The 20,700-nt window shown below is 40.3% G+C and overlaps 1 protein-coding gene across 1 annotated transcript in view; it reads left to right on the forward strand.

The window, feature by feature from the left end:
- BLNK (B cell linker) overlaps positions 1-20,700 on the forward strand; it is a 73,516-nt gene that overhangs the window by 44,763 nt on the left and 8,053 nt on the right. The window contains exons 6-15 of the mRNA XM_039871647.1: positions 576-736; positions 1,896-1,977; positions 3,214-3,285; positions 10,451-10,520; positions 12,279-12,306; positions 13,072-13,114; positions 15,408-15,492; positions 15,951-15,982; positions 18,951-19,027; positions 19,807-19,890. Of these exons, the coding sequence (XP_039727581.1) occupies positions 576-736; positions 1,896-1,977; positions 3,214-3,285; positions 10,451-10,520; positions 12,279-12,306; positions 13,072-13,114; positions 15,408-15,492; positions 15,951-15,982; positions 18,951-19,027; positions 19,807-19,890 (734 nt within the window). The remainder of the gene's footprint in view (positions 1-575; positions 737-1,895; positions 1,978-3,213; positions 3,286-10,450; positions 10,521-12,278; positions 12,307-13,071; positions 13,115-15,407; positions 15,493-15,950; positions 15,983-18,950; positions 19,028-19,806; positions 19,891-20,700) is intronic.

The following is a 20,700-nucleotide window of genomic DNA, read 5'->3' on the forward strand; positions in this document are numbered from 1 at the left end:
ATTTGAGGAAAATCATTGAGGGAAGAACATGTAGGTTCATTCAGATGAGTAGTCATGACCCTGAATACACCTAAGAATAACCTGGGGAACTTTTAAAATCTATTATCCCAGGTCCCTCCCCAGAAGTTCGAACCAATTATATCTGGGTTGGGGGTGTCTAGGCCTCGGTGTTTTTTAAAGGTCTCAGGTAGTTCTTATATGTAAGCAGGACTGAGAATCGCTGCTCTTAAGGGTTCACAGAGCAAGTGAACCATGAAGGAGTACCTCCTCTGAGACCCCCATGCTGTTTTGCAGAGTGCTGGGCTGTCAGCTCTCCTGAGTCTGTGGGTTTCCATCTCACTCTGAGAAGATGTTTTCGTTGAGGACGGTCTTCTTGTTTTTATAATGTAAATCAACGGGCAGTTGAAATTTTTTGCCTAACAAGTTATTTTACTTTTAAGGAATGCCCCATTAATCATTTGTGGCTACAGAAATGCAGGAGGTTTCATACTTTCTAGATCTCAATTATTTTCCTCTAGGGAATGAATGATCCAGAGCCCTTTCATCTTATACTTTGTTGTCTTGTTCTTTTCAAGACAATAGATCAAGCCAGAGGCAGTCTCCGCCCTTCAGCAAGACCCTCCCCTGTAAGCCCAGCTGGCCTTCGGCTAAGGCTAGGCTGGCCTCCACAATGCCGACCTCAACTTCTCTGCCGAAACCTCAAGTCCCGCCCAAACCCAAAGATCTTGAGGATGAGGTAAAGTAAACCTGTCCCCGAAGGCTTCCTAAACCACGTGAGAGGATGCAGGGTGGGGGTGGGAGGAAGGCGCCAGGACCGTCTGGACTCAGGCATGTCTTCCTTCCCCGATCCTTGCTCTCCAGCCAGCACTAACCACCTTGCCTCTTCATTGCCTGCCTCTAACTCTCCAGAATTATGCTGAAAAGGTGTTTTTTTCTCTAAAAATGGCATATATATGACCTTATTGTAAGCTTTCGTTTACTAGAGGTCTGTGATATAATATCAGAACTGGGTTTGTGCCCCTCATATTACCTCCTCTTTCTCTTTCCCTTGGTTTCTTTTCTCTTCCCTTGGTTTTCTCTTCCCTTCTCTTTCTTCCATGAGATAGTCCCCTATCTTTATTTTCCTTTGCTTCCCTGCCCTGTCCCACCCGGCTTTCTTTCCTCCGCCTTCTTTTTTTCTCTGCTCCTCCATGGTCCTCCTCTAAGATGCAGAGGGATGTGATGGGACTTATAAAGGAGGCACTTAGTCTGGAGGGAGAGTCGATAGTAGTATCTACCTTATTGAGTTGTTATAAGGATTAAGTGAGATAACACATATAAAGTACTCAGATGAACACTTGGCGGTAAGTGCTCAATAAATGTTTGCTTTTTGGTTCTCCCAGTACCCATCTTGGCTACCCACCAAGGCAGGTTGTAAAACTACTTGAGATCTGACTACTTCATTCGCCTCATATCATTATAAAATCAGTCCCTCCCTATATTATTGACGAAGGTGCCAAGACAATTCAGTGCTATGACATCGTTGAACCTTGAAATTATCATGCTAAGTGAAAGAAGTCACAAAAGACTACATATTGTACGATTCCATTTATACGCAATGTCCAGAATGGCCAAATATTAAAGACAGAAAATAGATTAGTGGTTGACTAGGTGAGGGGAAGGGGAAGGTGGGGAGTAACTAATGGGTACAGGGTGATGAAAATGTTCTAAAATTAGATTTTGATAATGGTTACGCACTCCGTGATTATACTAAAAACCACCAAACTATACACTTTGAATAGGAGAATTTAATGCTATGTGAATTATATCTCAATAAATAGTTTTAAAAATCACTCCTCATACAGTAAACTATGCATGTACGGCATCCTTTTTATTCATTTCTGCATTTCTTTTAGGCTGATTATGTGGTCCCTGTGGAAGATGAAGATGAAAACTACATTCATCCCACAGAAAACAGTTCACTTCCATCTGAAAAAGGCAAGAGTTTGTAGTTTTAAGCACCTGTAAACTTCTAGCAGTTGATGGAATCATACGAGACTATTTGGTAGCAAGCACCAAGGAACTTAGAAATGATGGTGCCCAGACCTCCTCTGTGGCCACAGCATTGGCCTTCTTTGGCAAGCTGAGCAGAGGCGTCAGCGAGTGACCCATCTCTGTGTTTCATAGCCTTCGCCTTCTTCTTTCATCCTTTTCCATGATTAATACTCCCCTTTCGAATTATGAAAGCAAGTAGGTGCTCATCATTAGCTATCCTTATTTAGAACGGCTTTTTCATAACACCTAATAGTCATAAAGTCACAAGCCACCATGTTGGCCATGCAAATATTGCACCAGGAACAATTTCTGCAGAGGACTGAAAAAATGAAAGAGTGAAATATGCTCTGTGTCCTGATTCTTTAAATTCAGTGCTAGTTCAGGCCCATGAGAAATATTTTGTTTTTAAATCCTTCACAGAATAACAAATGACAAACAAATTTATCTTAAAAAGCCAGTGCCACATACCTTCATTGGAACAGTGCCTGTTTACTCTGGATATAGTCCCTGTGAAGAATGAAATCCTGTGTAAGCAATGCCTCTTCAGGTAACATTACTCCTCTAATAAATTCCACTCTAGAGTAGCAGTATTGAGTTTTTACTCTGCTATTATGTCGCAACTGTCTCTTGCATTCCCTGAATATCACCAAAAACGTCAAGACCCACCCGAATCCCTGAGCCACCCATCACCATGAAACAATAAATACATAATAAACACCTTCTCCCAAACAAACCCCCGTGAAATCCGAAAGAAATGGTAGGTGTTGCATGAAGCCAGGGAGGTGGGGCTGTTAACGTGGCTGTTAATATTGAACCACTATTAGGTTCAATAAACGTCTCCTGATTAAATAAATGAATAAATAACCAAACAGACAAACAAACAAACCTCTTTCATCTCCTAGACCTCCGGTTTGGCAAAGGAAATTCTAAGCCAGTATTCACTTTAATGAAATCATAAAATAATTTGATTATTCCTTTAATCATTAATATATTCATTCTAAAACTGTTTCTTTTGAGAAGGCTTCTTTTAATGGCTTATGTGTTTAATAAGTATGTTTCCCATACTTTGCAAATTCTCTGGCCTGACCTGTCATTTCCATGATGTATTTTCTCATAGTGTGAATCTCCTTCAGTAGATCATATCAATAATCATTATATATATATATTTGTGTCTTTAAGCTCCCATGGTAAATAGATCAACGAAGCCAAATAACTCCTCCAAGCCAGCCCCTCCTCCAGTGACAGCTTCAGGTAACATATATGCATAATCTGGTGGGGTTCTTTTAAATGATGAAATGATTACATTTGGGGGTTTGGTTTTTAATCTATTCCAAATAAGATAAATAACTAAGATCGAATATTAGGAAATAATCACCTGTATTTTCAAATTTTTTACTAAATGGTGATAGAAGGTCTTATCCTCATCCTCATCTACTGTCTGGTGGCACCAGTGTTGATAGGACCCTCCCTCACCATGCCCCTGGACCTCTAGACCTACTTTTTATCCTACCTGGCTGGACACTTTGCTGGCTTCTCCTCCTTCTCTTCTTCCTGACTGAGGATGTCTGTATCCTTCAGCCTTCAGCCCTTTGCTCTTCTTTCAGAATACTGTAGTGATTAAGAGTTGGGGTTTTGAGCCAGAAAACCTGGGTTGGAATCCCAGTGCTCCCAGTTACCAGCTGTACCACTTTGGCCCTGTACTTCACCTCTCCAAGCATCATATTTTCTCATCCGTAAATGGAGATAATGCACCATGGACAGGAGAATACTGAAATATGAATGGGAAACTCTTAATGTAGTGTCTGGCATCCAGTAGGTGCTTGGTAAAGAGTATTATTTTTTGCTTCTTTGGGGTTCATCCATTCTTCTGGCTTCACTTCTCTTGTCTAAGCTGATAGCTCTCTGGCGTGTCCAACGCTGACCTGACTTCCCTTCTCACCCCCTTGACATAAACACTGCTTCAAACTCAATGCACCCATCCCCACTGTTCCCTTTGGGAACCCCTATTCCTCTTTGCATATCTGCCCCTAAGCTCCGTATCTCAAAGTGCCTGTGTTCTTTCCAAAGGCTGCTATTTCTTTTTTGTGAATTTGCCTTTCTATTTTAGTTGTCACCACCCTAGTCCAGGCTTTCTTTATTGTATTACCTTACCTTTCCACATCCCTGCCTCTAGGCTCTCTCTTCAGTCACCAGACTGAGCTTCTGAAGGCCTCCAAATGTTGCCATTTTCATCCCATTACAAAGCTAGTTTTTACTATGTCACCATGAACTCCCAGTGGTTCCTAATTGTCTCCTGTAGGGTTTGGCAACCTCAAAAATGAGGCCCACAATGCCAAATGGCGCCCACATTCCCACCCTATTATAGCACAGAGATGTGCAGGAGCCTCCTCTCCAGCCTCAGCAACTTTTCTCTCTTCCCTCCGTCCTTCGCGCTCAGTCAATCTCCCTCTCCCAGAGCTGAAGGCTGAACACAAGAGACTTGAGCTCTGCTTCCAGGCACGTGATCCTTGAGAGAATATGAAAAAAGGAGTATTTTTTTTTTCATCTTATCCTAGCCTCATTTCTTGTGCAATTGTTCACTCGCTTTACAAGTTCTTATCTTATTTATTCTCTCCCTTGGAACCCACAGACTCTTTATATTTGGGGAATAGCAGTCAGAGCCATCTTATCCAGCTCATCTTAACTTCTGAGAACAAATGTCAACATACCAACTCGATACGTCATGGTTGCTTTGGTCTCAGCTGAAATGGAGACTCCTGACTCATAACTCAGGAAAAGGGCTCTTATTACTGGAACAGAAAAATCTTTCATTGAAACACATAAACGAAGGCCTAAAAACCCTCCTTTAGAAGAATAGTTTAATGATCTCTGGTGTTTGCATCTTAAAATGCTCTTCTTACCTAACAAGGACTTCTTACCTAACAAGGACTTCTTCCTAAAACACACCCAATACTTCAATCATTCTATATTTCCTGCCCTTTGGTCTTTGTGTTCTCACTTTTTGACATCCAATCTTACCCATTCTTCAAGGCCCAGCTTGAGGTCTCCCCCTCCAGGAAGTCTCCTATAGTTTTTGTAGCCTTGGAGCTTTCTTTTGCCATAAATCTCATCCCACTTACATGTAGCCCATACCTGTTCCCTCATTACTGTGTGCCTCAGTCTGATCTCTCTAACTACATTGCAGGTTGATGTTTCTGTCAAAATATCACACCATGTCGCTTGCCTCTGGTTAATGTTGCTTTTGGTTCTTTGATGGCTAATAAGATGCTTGCCGAGGATTATGTAATGACTTAGGTGCCATGGCAGGCTCTCTCCTCCTTCCCGTTCCAGATTGAGAACCCCTGTAGCAGGACTTAGGACAGACTTCAAAACCAGAGGGTTCAAGTCCTGGCTCTGACACTTGCTAGGTGCTGGATTTCTAACAAGCTAAGTAATCTCTCCCTTTCTTAGTTTCTTCCTCTGAAAAATGGAGGGAAAAGTGGCACCTACACCTAGGGTATTATGAGAATTAAATGAGTAAATACATATGAATCACACTCATAAAATGATAACTCTTTGTTATTTATTATTGTTATTTTCAGAATACCTAGTTTAACCTGCCTAGATTCAAGTCTGGCAGAGCATCCTATATACATCTCAGGAAACAATTGTGTTTCTTCCTTTTCATATAAAGTCTTACTCTAAATCAGGATTTCTCAATCTCAGTACTATTGGGATTTTAGGCTAGATAATTCTTTTTTGTAGGGGTGTCCTGTGCATCATAGGATGTTTAGTAGCACCCCCCTGGCACTTAGTGTGCAGAAAGGCCTAGTGCCCACTAAATGCCGTTAGCACCCCTTCCCCCATACTGATAAGCTCATATCTTCAGACTCTGCAAATGTCCCCGAGGGGCAAAATCACTCTCAGTTAAGAACTATTAGTCTAAACAAACTGAAAAACTCAAGCTCATTGTGATTTACCTCTGAATGAGCATCCAGAAGAAGGTGGTGCAACATCTGGCTGATTTGCAGCTTTTGTCAGAGAGGGTAGACAGGGCATGTATTTCTGAACTTCCTCTAAGCAACTAGCATTTAAAAAGCATACTATCTCCTTATTTCCTAAAATTCAGGAGGAGTTTGGAAATTTACAATTCTCTGCCAATATACAACGTGAATTTTACCTATAGCCCCAAATGTTCTGAAGTTGTTAAATTAGATCCCTTTATTTTGTAAGAATTCATGCAGAGCCTGAAAGTAAGGACTGCTCAGCTAGTGTGCAAGCCCCACTAATGATAGATAATAGGGTTCCTATGGCAGCTAAAAGAGAGTTAACTATGGAAGGGGAACACACAGTGTAAATATATATATGCTTTGAATGTCCACACTGGAGTCATTAAGAATAAGGATGTCACCCCAATAATTTTTAATAATAATAATTTTTAAGATATTTGGTTAAAGAACTCTAAGTGAGAATAAATATTTAGAAAAAAAGTTTGAACTAAAAAAAAAGAATAAGATGGAAACTTACCAACATTGTATGTAAAACTGAAAAGAAGGTGATACAGAAAATGTATGTGGTAGAAGGCAAACCTGAGGACAAACTGCTTTCCTAGTCGAGAGACTTCGGTAGCTACCAGCTTGTGCAAGGCCTACATTGCTAAATCAAACATTAATGTAATTTTTTTCAATACAATTTTATTTTATTTTAATTTATTTCATTTATTTTTTATGGTGACATTGATTAACAAAATCCAATAAATTTCAGCTGTACACTTTAACAGTAAGGCATAAATATATTTACACTGTGTGTTCACCTTCCATAGTTAGGTTTCTTTCTGTCACCACATATTTGACCCCCTTTACCCCATCTACCTCCCCCTCCCCGCTCCCTTCTGGTAACCACTAGTCCATTGTCCATGTCCATGAGTCTCTCTGTTTGTTTGTCTTGTTCATTTGTTGCTTTTAGGTTTATATCCCATATATAAGTGATATCATGTGATTTTTAACTTTTTCTGTCTGGCTTATTTCGCTTAGCATGATTATCTCGAGGTCCATCTATGTTGTTGCAGATGACAGTATTTCATCTCTTAATACAATTTTTAAAAGCTGATTTTTCTCTTTTATTATTATACTTTTGGACATATCTCCCTCTGTCCCATTCCCAGTTTCTCCCTTGGAGTATTCCACCCAAGAACTCAGCTTTGGCAGAAAGCATGGATCTTGGTAGTGAGGAGGGTGCGAGGTTGTCCTGCTCAGCCACGGTCCTGGGTCTGACTTCAGGCCCAGAGCAGCATAGAGGGCCCGTGGCCCATGAAATAGAAGTCATCCTCCATCCTGCATCTCTCTGTTTCACTAATCTTTCCCCACATGAAGAAGCAGCAGCAAGTGAATCTGACACGCCAAATCGTGCCCCATGGTAACGTCATGAGGTATTGACTGGAGAAGGAAAGGGCTGTCTGGGCTTTAAACTCAAATGGCCTTGGTTTCAACCCCAGCCCTTCCACTTAACCCCTCTGAGCCTCCATTTGGTCCACTTGATGTGAGGTTTAGATATGGCACATTTAAAGTATCTGGCAAAGTGCTTGGCACCTAAATAACTGTGGTGGTTGATAACAAGATGATAAAGCAAAAACAGCAATAATCGTATTTACTGAGATCTTTTATGACCTATAATTTTTCACTCATTTCTCATGTACAATTTAATGATTTTTATAAATCACTACATTTACAGAGTTTTGTAACCATCACTGCAATCTAGTTTTAGAAAATTTTCATGCCCACCCCAACTCCAAAAGATCCCTTATATCCATTTGTGGTCAATGCTATTCTCATACCCAGCCCCAGGCAACCACCAGCCTGCTTTCTGTTGCTATAGATTTGCCTTTTCTGGACATTTCATATAAATAGAGTCATACAATACGCAGTCTTTTCCATCTGGCTCCTTTCACTGAACTTCAAATACTTTTAATCCCTTTCCAGCGATATTACTTTAATGTGTCTAATTCTTTACATTTTTTAAGTTGCCCTATTATCTTACTGCAATAACTCTGAGTTAGGTAAGGTAGGTACTGGTGTCCCTGTTTCACAGAGGGGGAACCTGAGGCACAATGGTTTGTAAGAGGTCACCCAGCCAGTGTTTTGGCAGAGAAATAACTAGAACCCTGTCCTTCTTATGCAAGACCATAGGTTGTCCCAGCGCTTGTACTTCCCCCGCACCAAGGAACAGGCATGCCTTCTGATCTGGTGGCAGAAGTTATTTTTAAGGAGGAAAGGGGAAGGAAGACGCTGGCAGACTGTTTGGAGATATGAAGGAAAGGGAAGCTTTGCACAAGGCCAGGCAGTAGATGTGACGACGATAATGAATGCGGGCCAATCGAGCCCTTCGCATTTAAGAAAAGGGAAAACTCCGGGGAGGAAATTCTGATTTAGACCTCCTTTCTACTTCCTTATTTTTCAGACAAGTTTCCCCCTGCCCCCTTCCCTGAAATCTTCCATCAAAATTCATGAGTAGCCAAGTATATTTTAAGGGTCAATCTTAGGTATTAAGAATCTGAAGAACAATATCAATTTGGTACAGTAGCTAAGAAAACAATGGGACTCATACTACATATTCAAATGACATTTCAATTTTTTGACACATGAAATGTTACAAATTCCAAATGTAGTGTCTTTTTCAGAACGCTTTTTTTAAATCGCATCTAGGTCAGGTGACACATCAGAGGGGGCATTCCTTTACAGGCGTGGGGAAGGCTGCTCATGGACTCAATACCACCCTCTCCTTGCTCCTGCTCTACTCATGAGTGTTTATGGAAACTAGCCCTGCATGAGAATCATTTGTAGAAAAAGAGCAAATGGGCTCTGAGAGAAAGCCTGAAAGCCTCTCTCAACTAAAGTACATAAGAATAAACCTTAAGATGTCTATTTTTCAGGACGTGGTTCTGTAGTGTAGCAGTTAGCATGTCAGCTTTACACGCAGAAGGTCCTGGGTTTGCATCCCAAGTGGAGCCATAGTCCATGGTCTACAGCCATGCTACCCTGAACAAGCCCCGTGTCTGATCTCGGAAGCTAAGCAGGGTCAGGCCTGGTTAGTAGTTGGATGGGAGACCACCTAGGAAGACTAGGTGCCTTAGGCTTAAATAATAATAATAAAAATTTTAAAAAGTATTTTTCATACTTTCGAGGCCTTCTTTTCTGTTTGGAATAGGTTGTCCTGTCAGATGAGGTGGCATGGGGTACACTTGTCTTCTCCTGTTATAAATTCTGAGAGGGCAGAGGCCTATCTCTACTTCTTTATCTCTTCCACAACCCCAAACATAGTGCTTTCACTAGCTTCACACATACCAGATTCTCCATAATTACTGGTAATTGATGATTACTTCAATGTTTACTTATGTGTGCTTTATCTCACAAACTAAAATGATATATACTGAGGACAGTTCCAACCTATATTGACAGAGTATCCCCTTTAGGTCTATTAGAAATTGTGGACTTATAAATGTAGTAGCTTCTTAATAAAATATTTATTACATTTTATTTAATTCAATAATAGGCTTTGTCTCACTGAGCAATCCCCCGTGTTATATCCTGTTTGCCTTCTCTTAGACTGATGATGCTCACATCCAGGTGGGTGAGGATCAGACTAAGAAGAGGCAGCCAGGATGTAATACTGAGAGAAGCTTGCTTAGCATCTGGCCTTTCCCCCCAGGCTTGCTCTCTATCTCACTGGTAAAGCTCTGCCTGTCTGTCATCTTCCTCCTTCATAATGATTATCTGGCTTCTATCTTCAGGTGTGGGGAGAGGGAATTAGGTGCAGTGGACAAAGTCCTCTGGGTCCCTTCTGTGACTTCAGAAGATGAGATCTGGCCAATAGCTTGCCACTCACCACAATTTGTCTGTTTGTGCATTGGGCAAAGGCCCTGAGAACTCAGAAATGAATGAATAAGTATCCTCCGAATGTGAAATGAAGTGTAGGTACAGTGTTTAAGTATGGTTTTGAACAAGCAATATCTATAGGCATGTATCAGGAGTGGTGAGTGTGTGCCTCCATCTCTAGGCACCTCTGGTGTGCACATATGTGCAAGTGTGAGTTCTTGGCTCCCTCCCATAGGAACCCTTGTGGGACTCTCACTGAGCTAATAGAATCAGGGGCTCTGGGCTTGTCCCTTGGGGGAAAGGAAAAGGTCACTTAGAAATGTTAAGATGGAGTCCCTAATTCACATCCTAGTTCTGAGCTGATAAATGGACATTTTTTTAAATGTTTCGTCACCTTTGTCTACAGGTCCTCCCCCACAGCTTCAGTGTAACTACTTATACATGCTTAACTGAAAGTAACAAAAAATGTGCATGTGTTTCTGAGCCTCCCCAAAAGGCCAGCCTCACAATGACCATCAGCCCCAGATTCAGGACTTAGACACTGACCAGTGTGTATGTTTGTGCAGGTCGAAACAGCGGGGTCTGGGACTCTAAATCATCTTTACCTGCTCTGCCATCCCCACTGCCTAGGGCCGGGTGAGTACCTGATGCCAAGAAGCAGCTCTGTGAGATTTGAGTAGATGGTCTCCACCTCTGCTGTGAGCAGGGCCCACGTGGAATCCACAAAGGAGTTCTGCCTGAGAATCTGGCTGGGTGGGGTGTGTGTGGGAGGTTGCTTTTCTACTGTTTTCATCCAGAAGAGCACACCCGCTCCAGCTCAGATACAGGTACACTTCACATTACACTAGGTGTGTCCTTGAAGAGTGTGGAAATGAAACCCTACTGCCCTGTTCTTTTCTCCACCCCATGGCAAGTTTCAGCCAAGCCTCTGCTGAAACTGAAGACGAGTCGTCTTTCCTCCCCTACACTTTTACTTAAATTCTGAGTGCATTGACCTGCAATGTTCCACAGGACAGAAGTTCCAGCACCTGAATAATTTTGAGGCCCACTAGCAGGTTTCATCTTTACTTTCTACTCCTTGTCTTCTCTTTCAATTAGTTACTGATCTCTCAACAAACGTATACTCCACGCAGCATACACCGGAGTGTTCAATCAAAGCAGCACTGCCAAGGCTCCTCTCAAAAGTGAGACGAAAACAATCATTCTTCTTGCACTTCAAAGGGCTTTTTGTAAACTGTCTGATGAAGATTGTGATGTGCTGATATTATAGTGACCCCATAATTTTATATTGGCTCAATAGGTTATTGTAAAATCACATTTAAATATTACTCGGCTGCTCTGCATGGTTATAATCTTAATTCTGCCTCTGTGTAAAGCAAAGAAATTCTTAATTTCAGAGGCTTATTAACCAAAACACTGCACACTTCTGTCTTGGCTCAGTTTTATCACTTTGGGCAAGTTACTGAGTCTTTTTGAGCCTCGGCATACTAATCTCTAAAATGTGATAATTATATCCAGTTTAAAAGGTTACTGTGAAGTTTAATAACATGCAAAGAGCCTAACCCAGTGCCAGTCATCTTAGAGGCACTTGAGAATTGTTAGTATTCTTCCCCCATACTTCCAACTCTCAGACAAAAACAAAATGAGAAAGAGACAGACAGACAGGCAGGCAGTATATAAAATAAATATAGAAGAGAAGCATTAAATCTTAGCAGTAATAGATTCCAATCTCTACTAGAAATAAAACCAGAATGTTAACTTAGGCAAGTACGTTCAGGACCACAGATCACAGTGGTTTTCAAACTTGGGCTGGTTTTAGAGTTCTCTGTTCGGAATGAAATCCTAGGCAGATGTCTAGTAGAGAATAGTCACCTAGAAGTAGGCCAGAAGTTGGCATGAGGAGGTGCCAGCTGCAACCTCACCTGTATGACCACCCTCATATCTCCACTCTCCATCTCCAGGCAGTAGCTCGGGGCTGCTGCTGGAGGAAGGGAGGGGTCTGTACACACACTTTGAAAACACTAATTCTGGTCCTCATTTTACAGATGAAGAAACTAAAGTCCTGACTAGCCTCACAGCCAAAAGAGGCTTGAGTCACAGAGTAATTAGTAGCAGAACTGGAACAAGAGCTCAGTTATGCCAATTCCCTGGCACCTGGTGCCCCATCTTACCCGAGACTAACCCCTTTGCCAACTGTCAGTGAACCCTATCTGAGGTAGGGGGATCACAGCTAAATCCTGCTTCTATCTCTTTCTGCCCTTCAAGGATAGTCTTCCTACACACTCGTATCACTTTCATTATTCTAGTTTAAATTTGAAAGTAAAATGATAAGTAGACGGCTCCACTTTATCTTTGTTGTGTTTTAACAAAAGCCAATCTTTTTTTATCCCCCAGGAAAAAGCCAGCTACCCCACTGAAGATAGTAAGTTAATTTTGCATTTAAACATGCTTCATATTTCCCAAAATGTTTATTTTTATCCATTTATTTAAAGTTGACAATGCCTCGAGCTAAGGTGAACACAGCAATCTTAGCAACTGAAGTTGCTGCCTAGACAGTCCAAGAGAAACTTGGACTCCTCAGTTAGCCTGGGAAGACGAGGCCTGGGAGGAGTTCATCCTCATTGGACCATGGCGGCTTCGCTGAGTTTCAGCAGCAGATCAGAGGCAGTGGCCAGGCTCTCTGCCTCCTATGACATCTGTCTTCCCCACGAGGAGCCCTTGAGTCCACTTCCCAACCCTCTGGCTGGGGAACTAATGGCTGACAGTTGTGTATCAGGGACACATAGACCTGACTCAACTCAAATTCTGACCAGGAAGAGAACCTGAACCAGCCTACTGTTCAAGGAAGCCCACCTGAGCTGGTACCTACTCTGTAGCCTGACATTTACAATCACCCAGCAAACGCTGAGATGGTGGGGCCCTGAGACCAAAGCCAGATGCCGGGTTCCCACTGCACAAGTGCTACCGACAGAGCAGGGAGGTCCCAACACCAAAAAGACACTGTTCCTTCATGAGACAATTCCAGTCAGTTGTCACTTAATGCAAAGGTTTGAACTGGGGACTGCATGTTTTTAATTTTTGTTCTTGTGATTGAAAAAATAACTAGGCTTTAAAGAAATGTTCTCCCCCAAATATTTATTTTAATAATATTGCTTTGTATTGAATATCTTTTTCTTTTTTTAAATAGACTCCACTTGCCTCTCTACAAAATGCCTCAAGCGTTTGTGAAGGTAAATATATATTATTTTAAGTGATGAGCATGTCCTCTGAAAGTTATTTTAATTAAGGATGTATATATAAATGTCTTTCTAAATTCTCCCATTATTATAAGGTAATTGTAAGTATGAAACTCAGTTTTCTAAACAAAACAGCATTTCTTTTACGACGACTAGTGAGTAGCAAAGCTGGTTAAGATCTGAGCTTGCGTGGGCAGCATCTTTGGGGTAGGTTACAGTCTACATGCCCAAAACTTATCTGTTTGCAGACATGTATGCCTTACCAGACACAGTGTGATGGCCTTACATTGGTGTGAGACTAATTTAGAGCTATTCATGTATCTTAGATTAGTTCTAATGGTTTAATTAAGGTGATGAAACTTTTAAAAATCTGTTTAATTGAACCAGTTCTTTTTCTAAGTTTTCAAAATGTCTATCTTAGTACATCTGCAAATATTTTCCTTCCTTTGTTTTATCATAATGCTAAACATTTACAGATATATTTCATTAGAACTTACCCATTTTAAAAAATATTTGTATTTAAAAAATACTGTGGGAAAATAACAGAAAGAAGTAAGAATCATTCATAATTTTGACACTTAAAATACTACATAGAAGACATAAAAGTTAAATTTCTGCATCCATCTGATTCCACATTTTTAACTTGATATTGAAAGCTTAGTGAGTACTTTCCTCACCATTTCCTGAGTTAATATGGGCAGATCTACATGAGGTGTTCTGGTTTCTCTGATGATGGATGGTGGACATTTCCTGAAAGTCCATTATAACTCACCTTTCTGCTTTAATTGCTCTAATGATTCATTGCTTCAATAGGTTTTACACCAATTTTCATATCTTCCCCAACCCTGGGCTGTTTCAGAGTATCACTCCATTTCTCCTGTCTTGCTTTCTTCTGCCTTTCCTTCGATACTTTTGCCTTGCTGTCCTTCCATTCTTTATAGCCCAACATGCCCGTTGAGCAGGGAGCTCGGAGTGATAGTGGATTCATAGGGTAGGCCCCTGCAGGAAGTAAGTGCAACTCTGTGCAAATTTCATGGCTCCAGGAGCCTCCAAAAACCAGCAGAGAAGGGACTCATGGCATGTCTCATGTGACTCAGGTGTCCTCATTCCCAAAGGGCTTCTAAGTGAAGGAGCTTGGCATGCCATCTCCTTTGTGACTTACTTCAAGAGTAGAGGCAATGGCCATCCAAACCCAAAGTGGGGAGCGGCCTTTTCCTGTCTAGGAAGGAAGCCTCCAGGATGGCAGGGCCAAGCAGGTGTGGTCAAGGCTCGGTGGCTGTGGGGACCTAATGTGTTCATTGTTTCTCTTCTGAAACTACCAAGTTGTAAACTTGTGAACAAAAATCGACATGGCAGCTCAAAGTAACTTGCCATGAACTTGAAACACAATCACCAGAGGTTCAAGGCTTCCGAATTTTGGTGCACCACAAAAATCCCTGAAGTCTATCTTACTATTTACTTAAGTCTTTGTGTTCTTACTACATTTATTCCTTTTGGGTTCCTATGACAGGATATCAAGAATTCTCAACCTGTCTTCCATGCAGGAGACACACTATGGATATACTGAGATTTGAATGCACCCTAGACCAAATTTGAAGGAAAATAAAGTATTACGATAATTTATAATCGCATCTATTAATGATTCAGCAGTAAAGTTCACTATGCGCTTCAACATAAATTCCTTACATTTCAAGTTATGCCCATTTCCCTATGTACTGGTTATAACTCTGCTTTTCCTCCCCCCCCTCAGGAAAACACAGTGAAATAAAGTGAGATGAACATTATTATAAAGATAACCTTGAATATGCTCAATTAATTTTTCAAAAAGAGTAGATCATTCACAAAATCTCATATTTTACCACTTATCAGTAAGAAATTACTTATATCATGTCTTATGACTAATGAACACACTCAGGGTGTGATTACACCCATGTGGAGGCCACATAGAAAGCAGGGGATGCTAAAACTTACTCATCTTCTGGCTCATACCTGCACTCGTACAATTAAAGGGCCAGATCCCACAGGTTTGGTCCCCATGTACATTGTCAAGGGATGAAGGCAGTGGTGGTAGTGTGTGCCTGTAACACTGGGGGCTGGAAAGTCCTGGTCCTAATAGCACAAACACATCACCAGACCGACAGGCATACAAACGGGTGACATCCTGGTGAAGATACGTTCATGGAAGACACCTGACGAAATCCAGTGCTTCTCAATTTATGTTGCTAGGTTTTGGCCTGGGGACAGACATTTTCACTCTAATCCTGATATAAGAATTTTCTTAATGCAGAAAAACCTATACCTGCTGAACGTCACCGAGGGTCTAGTCACAGACAAGAAGCTGTGCAATCACCAGTGTTTCCTCCTGCCCAGAAGTGAGAATCCTTTTCCTTTAAAAATAAGTTTCCTCTTATTGTTGCGATTAACATGTGCATTGTTACGCTGCACAGTGACATGGCTTGTGGTGCTTGGTAAAGATCTGATATGTTATTGCTTTGTACTTAAATTTTAAAAGGTGTTAAAATTTTAAGAGGTGACAACTTTAAAAAGAACTGCTTAGAATGTTAGAGACTTAATATTTAGGCTAACTATTGGACTTAACTAAAATGTAACAACTTAGCCAAGGCTCCTCTCTTTTCAAAAGTAAAGGGGACTATCTTTCTTATCTTGAAGGCTTTGGTGCCTCTCCTATCTTTAGATAGGTTTTGTTGGCTATTTGTGTTGATTCTTTTGTGATGTGTGTGTTCAGAGCATCTTCAGTGTAAACAAAAAGTCAAACTTATTCACCTTGTGCTTCTTCACCCTTTAATTAATCTGAAATTCTTCCTTTCAGAAAAGTCCATCAAAAACCCATCCCTCTGCCAAGTAAGTAAAATGAAGTCATGAAGAGTAATACCAGGTAGTAGTTAAGGCTGGATCTTCATTTCTGAGGCACCTGGGTTCTAATGCAACGTTACCACTTCCAGCTGGGGGATCTCAGTATCTTCTCTACCTTGTTTCATTTGTAAAATGGGGCCAAGAATATTTTTCATAGAATTGCTTTGAAAAGTAGATAGATTTGAAATAATTTTTACTTCTTTTTAATATTGATTGATTAGTTTATCGGTCATACTGGTTATCTTATATTTTATTATATTAAAAAAAAACAATACAACTGTTTTCAAAATAAAAAGATTCATTAAAACAACATATAGGAATTACATGGTATAGTGCTTGGTACATAGAAGTTCCTCAATAAATGATAGCTATTTAAATTAAATCTAAAATACATGTTGACGACCATAAATTAGATCTACAAAAGGTTGACACTACATCAGCCTAAAAGTGATAGTTCAGGCTCACAGAACATAACTCCCCAAACCTTGATTTGCTAGCCACTTAATGTAGGGAAAAAATGAAACAAAATAAACCCTACCTTACATGGGTAATTTGGAAAATATTCCAAAATAATCAAGGTTTGATAAATTTAAATACAGAGAATAATTGTTATACAGAAAAAAAATTATTTGCATTTATTCTAAACATAAATCAGTTTTTTAGGTTTTAATTAGATTTTTCATTCATCTTAAATAAATGAAACTTACACTAAATCCATTTTTTTAAAAATTCTCAGCACAGTGAAAGTGGCTTGTCTATATAAATTCTGTTTTTCACTATGTAAAGCTTTATTAAACCTTTTATTGATTTTCAACCCAAGTCATTCTTCCAACTGATAAATATCTATTGACCATCTGCCATGTGCCAGGTGCCGTTCTGGACATGGGGAATAACAGCAGCGAATAAAACAGAGTCCCTGTCCTTACGAAGCTTCTCTTCTACTGCAACAGGCAGGCAGGGAAAATAAACAACCAGATGAATCAAGTAAATTCTAAAAGTGCTATAAAGGAAAACAAAGCAAGGTGGCAGAAGGTGGGGTCGCAGAGAGTGACTGGAGGCAGTAAGGGCTACTGTGTTAGATAGGGAGGTCAGGGAAGGGCTCATCTGTAAATGGTGTCTAATAGCTCCTCCCACAAAGGGCAGATGGGAGGACAATATGAGTTCACATGTGGAAAACAGAACAGGACTGGCACATATTAATAGTTTAGAAAGTGTCAGCCTTGAAATCCCCCAACTGCCCAAACTGTAGAAACCACCAACCACCTTGTACTATGTGCCTTGGGAGAGACCACATACCTTCTTCTGATGCTCCCACCTGGGAGTACCACCCCCTACCCTTAGAACACGCCCTTGCTTCAGACCCAACTTTGCTGAGCCTGCCAAGCTCTCAGTGCTCCCTCCTGTTACTCTGAACATCCTGCTGTCTCCTGTGAACATTCAGGAGACTTTCATCTAGAGCATTTAGTTCATCTACACCCGTTTTTCCTACAGACTTCCCCTTTTAATAAAGGACAACTCTGGTTGCTCTGGCAAAACCTTAGAGTCACCCTTAATTTCTCACTTGCTTTCTTCAAACATCATCCAGCTATTTCTTCAAAATATATCTGGAATCCAGCAACTCTCACCACTTCCATTGACGCCATTTGTTCCAAGCCACCATCGTCTCCTGCCCAGGCATGCAAGATCACTGATGGCCTCTTCCCTTTGCTCTTGCCCACTTCTATCTATTTCCAGCCCTGCAGCTAGAGTGACCTTGTAAAAAGACAGGCAGAACACATTACTACTCTGTTCAAAAACCTCCAAAAGCTTCCCATAGCCTGCTTGTTAAAGGTCAAGTCATGTCGAGGGGTCCACCAGGTCCTACAAATCCTGTCTGACTTCATCCCTATTCCTTTCTGCACTCCAGGCACAGTGGCCCCCTCTCTATTCCTCAAATATGCCGGGCCTTGCATTCACTATTCCCTTTACCTAGAACATTCTTTCCTGAGATATCCACATGCTTCCTTCCCGTCCACTTGCAGATTTTACCCAAGTAAGATCTTATCTCAATGAGACTTTCCCTGACCAGCCTATTTAAACATACTTCTTGTCCGAGGCTATCCCCAACCCCCTTCCCTGCTTATTTTAATCCATAGCACTGATGACTTTACTTATGTCATTATTGCTTATCTCATTCCATTAAAATTTAAGCTTCAGGAGGGCCGAGCATTTTGCTGTTTTGTCAACTGCAGTATATCTCCAATGCCTTGATTCATGGCAGGCACACAATGAGTGAATGAATGAATGAATGAATGAATGAATGAAGCTAAGTATTTTCTGTTTCATCTGTCTTCACACTCAGACTGAGTTTATGCCTTACAGTAGCAATTCTTGAGAATTTTGGTCTTTGGACCATTTTAACACTCAAAATCATTGTAGACCCAAAGAACTTTGGTTTATATGTTTCTTTCTATTGATATTTAATGTGTTAATTTTAAAAAAACATTTAAAACATACTTATTAATCCATTTTTAAAATAGTAAACTCATTACATGTTAACATAAATAACATATTTTTGTGAAAAATAACTATTTTCCAAACAAAAACAGTTAGTGGGAAGAGTCAAATTAATTTATATTTTTTAATTTCTTTAATGCCTGGTATAACGAAGACAACTAGATTCTTGTATCTGCTTCTACATTTAATCTGTTGCAATACGTTTTTCTAGTTGAAGCATATGAAGAGAATTGGGCTTCACAGAGATAATGTATTTGGAAAAGAGCTCGCAAACCCCCTGAAAGGATCTTAGGGACTCCTGACATCCTCAGACCATGATTTGAAAACCACTGCAATTAAGGACTTTTTGCTATGGGTGTGATTTTTCAGTGTGTGTGTCCCCTAGCACATTGTTGAGGTATAGGCATAATAACTACGCAAGATAAAATAACAATCCATTGATTTTTCAAATCCCTTTCAGGGTTTCCAGAAGGGGGAAGCCCAACTGTGAATGGACCACTACCCAGCTTTCCATCTAATTCCAATTTGTCAGAACAGGTATGGAATGAACTTATTGTTTATTACCTGCAGGAAAGGGTATGTCTTCTATGAGAGAGAGTTTAGAGTGAAGCAGACTATATTTTAAGCCAGCTTGTGAGTTGTTATTCACTGATACAGAATACATTTTTTTTCAATTATTAAGACCTTGCTCCATTTACTCCAATTTGTATTCTAAGTGCCCTAAATATCTTCAAAACTAGCAAAGAAATGTATCGTTCTTTCTCTCACATAGATTCTATTAAGACTACATAATCTTCTCAGAGTCGATCTATGGAGGCATATATTAAAGCACAGTTTTCAAAAAAAGAAAGGACTCTGTGTGCCTTTGGGCAAGTCTCTAAGCTTTCTCAAATATAAAATTGGGATGATAGCACTTATCCTTCTTGGCTTCAAAATAGTTACAAGAATCAAATAAGATAACATTTGTAAAACCAGTTTGGAAATTATAAAGCACTCCACAAAGCAACAACAATATTACAATGAAAAGGGAGATTATAACTTATTTAGAGGAAGAGAAGAAATGGTTCTAGAATCTAGCAGGATTTAGTTCTTATGTTCAGTTATTAAGGTTAGCAGCCAAGGCTAAATGGGGAAAAAAGTCAATTATATAATCCTGTGATTGATCAAAGGAAGCATAAAACTCATTTTCAAATTACTGGTCCGCATGTAGTTAGGCTTATCTTGGTAATGCAAAATGGGACTCTGTTTTTAATGCATAGAAGGTACAGTGTCATTGAAAGACTATCTCATGCTTACCAGTGCCCTCTATTTCTCAGGAAGCTGACGTTCACTGTAAGCCATGGTACGCTGGTGCCTGCGATCGAAAGTCAGCCGAAGAGGCATTACATAGATCAAACAAGGTCTGACCATTTTTAAATCTCATATTCTGCCTTTAACCTGTATTCTGTTCCTCAGCCTATAATAGGTACAGTTGTCATCCTGAAAATGTGCTAATGAAATAACTGCAACAATTATAAATGCAGAGATCTTTTTACTTTACTTAAAAGGAATTGCCACCCCCTCCTCTCTTTCAAGTGTCTCCCTCTTTGTTCCTCCATTTCATTTCTACTTGTCCTTTCATCTTCACGAGGATCCACAGGCTCCACTACTCTCCAAACAGTGGGAGAGAAGAAGGCTCCAGAGGGAGATTTCTGAAAGGCTGATGCTACATGAGATCCATCCAATAGTGAAAAGTATGGGATAAAATATTGAGGTCATGATGGCAAAAAGTACCTCGAAAGAGATTTTTGGAGAGTCCAAGCCCAATCACATTAAGAACACTAGGACAGTTTGGCCAATCCAAGATTAAAGTGCCACTTTCCCCTTTCTTTCTTTTTTCTCCTCCCATTTTTTTCACTTGTACCCTACTTTGTCAGAATATATAACATTTACATAGTTTTTTTCCACTTTTGTTTTAGTCTTAGCTCTACAATTAAATATGTTAAATGATTTCCACCAGTCCATTTGCTAGCTTCCCCAGTTATCTCTTTTTGTTTGATGAAGCTCACCTTATAGTAAATTTTCAGGGAGAACTGTGTTTACATTATTCCCAGAGTTCTTGCACATTCAAACTGTTTTTCATAGCCTGATACCCAGAGGAAATCTTGGCTAGATATAAAATCCTTGGCTTGATTTTTTTTTAAAGTGTTGCTCCACTGGATTGCTTTGTT

This window comes from Pteropus medius, unplaced genomic scaffold (assembly GCF_902729225.1).
Source record: "Pteropus medius unplaced genomic scaffold, Ma_sr-lr_union100, whole genome shotgun sequence".
NCBI lineage: Eukaryota > Metazoa > Chordata > Mammalia > Chiroptera > Pteropodidae > Pteropus > Pteropus medius.